This window comes from Papio anubis, chromosome 6, assembly GCF_008728515.1.
Source record: "Papio anubis isolate 15944 chromosome 6, Panubis1.0, whole genome shotgun sequence".
NCBI classification, from domain to species: Eukaryota; Metazoa; Chordata; class Mammalia; order Primates; family Cercopithecidae; genus Papio; species Papio anubis.
The window spans coordinates 72,716,580-72,725,533 of NC_044981.1; the positions used below are offsets into that span (position 1 = coordinate 72,716,580).

General features: G+C 44.5%; 1 protein-coding gene across 1 annotated transcript; it reads right to left on the minus strand.

The window, feature by feature from the left end:
- Positions 1-4,979: 4,979 nt before the first annotated feature.
- On the minus strand, positions 4,980-8,494 carry HTR1B (5-hydroxytryptamine receptor 1B). The gene has a single exon (XM_003897825.5). It carries the CDS (start codon positions 7,558-7,560, stop codon positions 6,388-6,390), a length of 1,173 nt encoding a protein of 390 aa, XP_003897874.2. The 5' UTR covers positions 7,561-8,494; the 3' UTR covers positions 4,980-6,387.
- Positions 8,495-8,954: the final 460 nt, after the last annotated feature.

The window sequence follows — 8,954 nt, forward strand, 5'->3', positions numbered from 1 at the left end:
AATTCTGAGAAGCCCCATTGTAAAAAACCAAAACTATTTGACTTCCCATTTCATTCAAGGTCCCCCTTCACACCTATACATCCTGTTCGAGGTAAGTATTATACTAAGAGCTTTACCTAGGGAGAAGTTTTAAAATAAGAATATGAGACCCTACTGCAAATAATATAATGTAATTCATCTCATACAGGGTCTGAGCAAGGTTTTTTTTAAAAGCTCCCCTGACAAATCAAATGTGAAGCCAAAGTTGAAAACAATTACATTATCTTATTTAATTCTTAACTTCAAACATCAAAGTTTGCATTATTACGTCACAGAGGAACTTGCTCATGATAGCAAAACCTAGATTTAAAATCGGGTCTGTCTGACTTCAAAGATTTTCTCTTGCATTTTATACCCACCAATATGTTGGAGGCTTTTAGGCCAGTAGCTAGTTCCCAACTTCCCATTGTGTGATTACCCCAACATGCAGCATTGTATGGGAAAGCCTAGAGGGGCAGGGCAAAAGAGTGACCATCAAGAACCTTAAGGCTAGGCAAGACTGGGATGGAAAGATGAAGAGCCATGAAACTGTTTCTCCAGAAAATCAGATCAGCCCTTGTCCCGAGCCAATTGCAATGATAAATGAGCAAACGGACTAATGAACCACAGGGGGATCTGCATGTCAGCCGACTTTGTCACAAACTGAATTAAGCGAATGGGCTTAGAAGAGATATGCAGGAGTGTTTACAAAAGTACTGTGGGCACAGCTCTCAGGCTAAGGAATCTAACCTTTGTGGACTGCTCTATCACTACTGTCCCATCACCACATATGGTCACCATACTTGTGAGCAGGAGATATCCCAAAATCTGGTTTGCCTTACATAGGATGACCAGCCAGAGGCCGATGGGTGGAATGTTCCCACAGAGTCAGGGAGGATGTGAGTCATGCCTTCTTACATCATTTAAGCAAGGCTTGTGTAGATTTTTAAAGCATTTACCATAAATGGATCCCCTCATCACCATCTGTTCACTTTTGGTACAGGAAATATTATAAGACCATTCTTGTCATATGGATTTTCATTAGTAGTTTTGAAAAGGATTTCTCTGATCTTTTGAGATACATACAAATAAGTGAAAAAGAAACGGACATTTTCTTTTACAAATCATACTTGGAATAGTGTTAAGTTACTCTCTTTGACAGATGGCTCAATTCCAGGGACTAGCTCTCTCTCAGGGAGCACTGAAAATCCTAGTATAATCCTAAAATATGAGTGTTGACTTTAAAAGTCTGATTTAACTGACAGATGTATGAAATGGCGCATAGAAAACTCGCCACTGGGGACAATGAAAATGCTAGAGTAACAGTTACGTTATAGGAGAATGGCAATGATATAATCTCACCCGTTTTCTCGTTTTATGTGATCCATTTTCTGATGCTGAAATTTATTTCTGTGGAACATTAGATTGTACTCACATTTCTATATGCCTGTTTTTAAAATGCCAAAATCACACAGACTTCAGGGTCTGTCTTTTGAGAAAAACCGACATATAAATAAACCTTACTTCTGTGCAAAAAAAAAAAAAAAAAAAAAAAAAAGACATCTCTTTCAATCATAAACAGCAAGTGTTCTACCTTTGAACCATGGATATATCAACCTCAAACCAAAAAAAAATTTGAAAAGAAAAACACAGTGATGAGAAAAATCATAGTGGTTAAACATGTTTAAGTAACTGATTAGCTCCCTTTATTTTGAAATAGGTATATTGTCTCCTAACCTCTGATTCGCTCAGTGCCACATTAATAAAAGGTCACAATGTTTTTAAATGCTAAGATTTTAGTATTATATCAGGAGTAGAGATGAATTTTAAAAACTGAGTTTGCACATATGGAGAAAAACTTTAGGTTTGATTTGGGGATCCTCTGCCTGAATTTACAGCTCTGCAAAATCTGCTATTTCTAATCAGTGATAAACCTCCTCTCCCTTGGCTCATGGAACTTTGTTTTCACTGAGTCTAGAGGCGTTAATATCAGTTGCAAAATGTCCTGGAAGAGGGATTTAGAGATCCTGAATGGTCTGTGCCTGCTTCTGCTAAACATCTCAGAGACACTCTGCCCCCTGGTGGACTGTTCCAGGGTGGGTTTCGATGAACAGTGCAGGCTTCCCTTCTCCCACCCTTCCTCTACCAACCTCTTTCCTTTAGAAGACTCGAGTAGACGCCCCATTTGAAAGCTTTTATTCCCACCAATTACACATTCGTTTGGTTCAACAATTCCCTTTTATGTAATGTGAAAACCCTTAGTTACCTAATCAGCCCTTCACAGCTAAAACAAGAACCACAGACATCATTATTGCTTATCATGATTTGATACAGGTAAGAAAAAAGCAGAGAAGTGAAAAACGAGGTGCTGCAAATTAAAAATGTGGATGTGGCCAGGGACTTTGGATTCTCTAAAGACAGCCAGAAATCTCTAGACAAGGAAGAGGAAGAGAGTTTAAAAGTGAATAAAAGGACGCTGTAAGAAATAATTAAATACTTGGCAATTTCTTCTTGGCCAATAGAGCCACTGCAAACCATCCTTCATGTTCCCTTTGGTTCTTTGGGTTGTATGTCACCTGCATAGGGGATTAGTTGTAAAAGGCTGTAAACTTCAGCCACTTCTAGTTTTTGCCAATTTTTTCCCATTCAGGCTAGTTTGATCTTCTACAGTCCAACTTCTCCCAAGTACCCCTGTTCTGTGCTACAGGCACTCTGCATCCACAGAGGAGACAATGGGAAATAATGACTAAGAGGAAGTCCAATCTGCTGAGAGTCAAAAAAGTGTCACGCATCTCCATAAGTGCTTTACGTGTATAGGTTCTAAGACTTTACATCAACTTGTAGGTAGATGTATTTGAGAAGAAGAACCACATAGTTCTAACATACTTTATTTGCAAATCAAACCTAGGACTGACTACAAAAGCTACCTTTCTGCCTACTTTACTGGTCTTAAGATAGGTCAGTCTACTCCTCTGAAGTCTTCTTCTAACCCAGTTCCTCTTTCTGTATTTTAAGCACCAGACAGCCCTTGGAATCTGACTGCCTAGCCTAGAGACTAAAGGTCTCCTCTGAAAACTAATCTGGAAAACTCTTGTGATAGTGGATCTAACCCTCTCTCTTTGCAGAATATGAAAGCACAATCCATTTCTTTCCTTTCAAATTCTTCCTTCAGATATAAACTAAATCCCCCAAGTCATGGCAGCACATATCAGTCAGCCACAGTATCATTTACTATTAATCATTCTCTAGTGAAGGCTCAGACTCCTAAACACAACCCCAGAATTCAAGGAACCAATTTTTCCATAATAATAGAACTACCACCCGACACTTTTTAGAACACAAAAGGACTTTTATTTATTTTCCTAAATTTCATTTCCAATGATACATTTCCTGAAAGGTGGAATATCAAAGGCAATTTTCAGTCACAGCAACTCCATCAAATACACATAATCTGATATTTTACTGCTTCAGTGAATTATAATCTTCTCAGGGTTTCCTGGTTAAAGAAGACAAAACTAAGATAATAGAGACGAAAAATTAAGAATATTGTTCTTTAGAAAATTTGTTGAACTCAATAAACATTCATTCATAGGTGTAGTGTCCATTTTTCAAAGGAAACGCTAAAATTCCTAGAAACACAAGACAATATTGGTATTATTGAATGAGTATACATTCATATATTTCTGTGAAAATTTGTGCAATTAAACAATATGGAAAATGTTGTTTGTTACCATAGCCAATGAAAATATATTTTCATTGCTATGTAAGTTAAACATTTCCATCTCCCGCTTTATGTTCTGCAAAAAAGCCATGTGTCTAGTTTATGAAATAAACTATGCTATAGGCAGCAGTAACTGAAAAGGAGCTTAACAGTCTTAACTACATACCCCTGGGATGAATAATACACTTTGCATAATCATGTGCAATGCTGAATGATGATTCTATATCTCTTATAACTATAAGGGTTTGCAAGCTTCTATTTCATACAATATGCCCCAAATCCAGGCAATACAGCCAAATAGTCAAGCAATAATTTAGGTGGTTAATCTACAAAATGGCAAACAACCCATTCAACTAAACTGATTGTGTTTTGTTAATGTGAGGACACCGTCAATACAGGTACCCTATAAAGAAATCATTTGTAAGTGGCTATTTGTTTCAATTAATGTTTCCCCCTAAGGCTCTTAGAAGTTGACTTAATTGCCTCTTAGGATCAAAGAAAATACAGCTGTATAAACAGAAGACCACAGGATTAATAACAAAAAAACAAACACCATGCTCTGTGCACATTCCTCCATAGGAGAAATGTCACAAAAAACAAACAAACAAACTTGGGGATCCAGCAGAAGTACAGGCATATCTAATGCCTAAAATTTTCTCTCACACCAGTGACAGGTATAAATATTGATCAAAATTCCCCTTTTTAGTTAGCTTTTGTGTGAATCTTTGAATAGTATATTTTCAAGAGTGATTACCCAAGGTGAAGGTCTGCACAGTAGGCAAGCAGTGTGCTTCAGTTCAATACATTTATTGTCTGACAAACAGGACTGGGGAGCTTCAAGCAAGGAGTGAATCCATTTCACAAAGACAACTTGCTTCTGCAGACAAAAGGTATCAACTGCAGAATGCCTTCTGAGAAAAGGAGTGTGAATTTTCTTTGGCATGTTAAATGCTGTGCATATATATTTTTTTCATGCAGATAATCCCTCAGGGCTACTTCTTATTAAAATATACATTTTTTTCATATTTTATTGCATGACTTTATCCTGTATTAGGGAGCTCTCAGAGGAAATTTGAAATAACTAAGTATTCTTGAAATTTGAAAAGATTGATAAATTTAAAGTATTCCAGATATTACATTCATTGAGATATCAGGTTGGTAACGAATATACAAAGGTCAAAAGCTTGCCAGTTTCCTGATTGTTTAGTAAGTCTGAGGTTTGGTTCTGCAAGTTAAAAAAAAAAAAGGCCTCAATTTTAGCTTCACTAAGCTTTTCTAAAGTTCTTGTATGTCATTTTCTAGCAATCTTTTCTCCTGCCCAAACTTCAATAACAGCAACAATGGAAAAAGAAACAAGTTTATTTTCTTTCCAATATCGTTTTTAGAGCCCTTACTGTATTTTAAAGGTTTCTGAAGAAGGGAGATAGTTCTCTTGGTTTCCTTATATGTTAGCACACAAGGAATCACAGATGGGAAGGAGAGTGCAAATGACTATCAGATAAAAGTCTCATGCATTTTAAGATTTTTTTACAAGTCAAAATATACATCCTTCTATTACCCCCACCCCATTCCTCAATTGTGTAAGAACTAGTCCCATGTCATCAGTCTCCTTCACATCTCACTCAATTGGATAAGAAATAAAGACACTTTTCTTGTTAAGGAACAATATATCTCCAATACTAATCGGTTTTACCAATTGCATTAGTAAGAAATATAGCAGCAGTGTGGGCTGAGTCACCCATCATACCCTTCATTTCTGGGGATTTAAACGTGTAAAGTGACAGGTACATGAAATTAGGAGAAAAAAAAAGCAGTCTGCAGACTTTGGCACTAGCACACATAATGGTTTGTTTGTTAGAGCTGTGGTTTGACCATCGCTAAACAAGAATTACAAAATTACAAATCTGCAGAAAACAAACAATCATAGGTGTTGATTCTCAGTTTAACACTCTCATCTCCCATTCCCACCCACCCACCCCCATATAGTTTCAAGTATAATAAAAATAGAGATCTCAGCATCACAATTTTGCTGTTAACTCTTCAAGGTTTCTCTGCGCCATCCAAGCCACACATAGGGTTTGAAGCACCAAATGCACAAGTTTCTCCAACCAAGTTTAAATAGACAGAAACTGAAGACTGAATGATGCCAAAGTAACTGTTCTTAAATTAAGCTGTAACACAAAGTTCTCCCCAAAAACACAGGGCATTAAGCGTCTAGTTCAAGTACTGCCAGGCTGTATGTAGATCTGTCTCAGACAAGCTTCAGACAACAATTACAAATACACTGGTTCTAGTGGGCATTATCCATTATACCAAAGCAGGGCAGGGATCCCCTTCCATAATCAATTTTTAAAAGTTGCAATCCCCTTTGGGATTGGCTGCCGCAGGGGTCAGTGCTGAGCCCGAGGCTTGAGGGGGAGGAAGTGAGCCTCCTCCTGGGCAGGGAAGCTCTACGTTTAGTTTCAACACTTCTCCTTTCAGAGCTCTCTCTCAGGACTATCCTGGCTTCTCAGGATCCATTGCCCTTGCCCAGGAGAGACAGCCTCGCTGGGACCCAGTAACCGCGAAAGAAGATTCGACCTACCTGTGGAACCAGACACAACTTGGTCCCCAAAGGTCGCTTAGGCGACCCCACTGCAATTGGCAAGTCAACTCGTGCACTTAAAACGTATCAGTTTATGGAACGCTTGTTTAAAGTCCTCATTGGACATGGTATAGATTATGGGGTTAATGAGGGAGTTGAGATAGCCCAGCCAGGTGAAGAAGTCAAAGATGGCTAGGTGGAACCAGCAGGCATCTTTGCAGATAGGCAGCACTAGGGATATGATGAAGAAGGGCAGCCAACACACAATAAAGGCTCCCAAAATGATCCCCAGGGTCTTGGTGGCTTTGCGCTCCCTAGCGGCCATGAGTTTCTTCCTTTCCAGCAGGGCGTCGGAGACTCGCACTTTGACTTGGTTCACGTACACAGGAGACCCGGATTCGCTGGGCACGTCGGGAACCCGCGAGTTAATAGAGGTGACCGAGGACGTGGACCCGGGAGAGTCCGTTATCAGCTGGGCTCGGGTCAAGCGCTTGCCGGTCCTGTTGGGCGTCTGTTTCAAAATCCGGGAGCGGGCTTCCACGTAGATGCGGCCATAGAGGGCGATGAGGAGCAGGGTGGGAAAGTAGAAAGCACCCACCGTGGAGTAGACCGTGTAGAGGATGTGGTCGGTGTTCACCACGCAGTCCGACACCTCCTCTTCGGCCTTGGCCTGACGCCAGAAGAAGGGCGGCAGCGAGATAGAGATGGAGAAGACCCACACCAGCGCGATCATGACCGCCGCCCTCTTGGGAGTCCTTTTAGCTGAGTACTCCACAGCGTCCGTGATGGCCCAGTAGCGGTCCAGGGCGATGACACAGAGGTGCAGGATGGAGGCAGTGCAACAGGTGATGTCCGACGACAGCCAGAAGTCACAGACCACCTGGCCCAGTGTCCAACGGCCGGTGACAGTGTACATGGTGCTGACAGGCATCACCAGGATGGACACGAGCAGGTCGGTGACCGCCAGAGAGGCGATCAGGTAGTTAGCCGGGGTGTGCAGCTTCCGGGTCCGGTACACTGTGGCAATCACAAAGGCATTGGAGAGCGTGGTGGCCAAGGTGATGAGCGCCAGTAGCATAACCAGCAGTACTTTCCAGGGTAGGGCGATGGAGTCCTGGTAAATATAGTCCTTGGTGCTGCAGTTTTGCGAGGGAGCAGAGGATAGGTTGGCTTGAGGAGCCCAGGTCTCGGAGTCCGCGGGCGGCGGTGGAGCGCACTGAGCACTCGGTTCCTCCATGGTTCTCGCCCCAGCCCCAGAGCGCAGCTCTTTTGCATGGAGCGGACGAAGGAGAGGGCGGAAGGACCGTGGCGATCGCAGGTTTGTCCCCAGTTGATAGTTCCGTGAGTTCCTCAATTATTCCTCCGCCCAGGTTCACAGCTGAAACTAGAGGTCATGGGTGCGGCAGCCGAGGCAGGCGGGCGCGTCCCCTGCACTTCCAGAGCGCCTGGCAAAGCCGCCGCGTCTGTGGTTGTTCCTCTCCATACCGGGTCTTAGCCCTGGGTTGCTAAGAACTGGCCCACCGAGCCCTGCTCCGCTCCAGCTCCCTGGAGGCGTCTAGTGCCGGAGGGTGAAGTACTGCTTGAGGAGAAGGCTTTGACCAAATGGGATCTGGCTTACCCCAGTTGCTTGAGGCTGAGCGTCTCCTAACCTGGACGCTCTTGGATCTGCAGACTTTGCCCACAGGAGTTTCCTAGGTGTGGAGACCAAAGCTTGCAGGCCAGCGAGAGGTTCCGATCTTGCATTCCCGCCCCTCGCCCCAAGCTGGGGCACTTTATTGAGGCTGCAGCGGCCGCCAGAGCTGGGTGCGGTGAAGTCTAGGAGCAGCGCTGAGCCGCGCCTCGCGCCGGAGCTCTGCCCTCCCTCTCTTTTCACTCTCTGGCCACTCGGATGAGCGGCCCCGCGGAGACGGAGCCATAAAAGGGGGGACAATGGGGCTGGAGTTGCGGCTGCTCGGGCCGCGCGGCCACCACCGCCACCTCGGTCCCACGGGAACCACTCGGAGCCATGCCACTGGGTGCGCGGGTCTGGAGGACCTGGCGCGGCACACGGGGAAGGGGCAGGTGTCTGGGGAAGCTGGAGGGACGCGGCGTGCGCCAGCCCGGGAGGAGCGTGCGAGCTACGGAGCAGATGGGCTCCTTATATAGAGTCCAGGTCCGGTCCGCCAGAGCAGTGCAACTCGTGCGGCGCGGCGAGTGCTGACGCCCGCTCGCGATCACCTTCTCTTTTTCTCTCTCCCTCCCTCTTTTCCCCCCGCCCCGTTCCCTTCCTGGCCAAGGAAGCTCCCGCCGGGTCCTACCGCCCTATCTCCCCGCTTCCCACCCCGGGCCCCCCTCCCAGCCCTGACAACCTGGAGCCGCATTTCTGGCCAGGGGAGGAGAGCGTCCTGTTCTCGCCTCTGCGGACATCGGAGCTTGCTGCGCTGACCTCCAGTGAGACCCATGTCCTTAGCCACGATCCCAGGCTTAGTCCAGGAATCTGGTCCTAGGCTCCCGCCTACCACTCCCACCCTAGAAGGCCAGTTTTAGGCGGAGAAGCCCTGTCTCTGACCTCTCCGCTCTAAAATCATATCCAGCCCTGAGGGCCACACCCAGATTAGGAGGCAGGCATCAGTAATATCTCTGTAGAGGACC

Coding starts and splice junctions, on each gene's coding strand:
- HTR1B (XM_003897825.5), bottom strand. CDS start 7,560: ATGGAGGAACCGAGTGCTCAGTGCGCTCCACCGCCGCCCGCGGACTCC.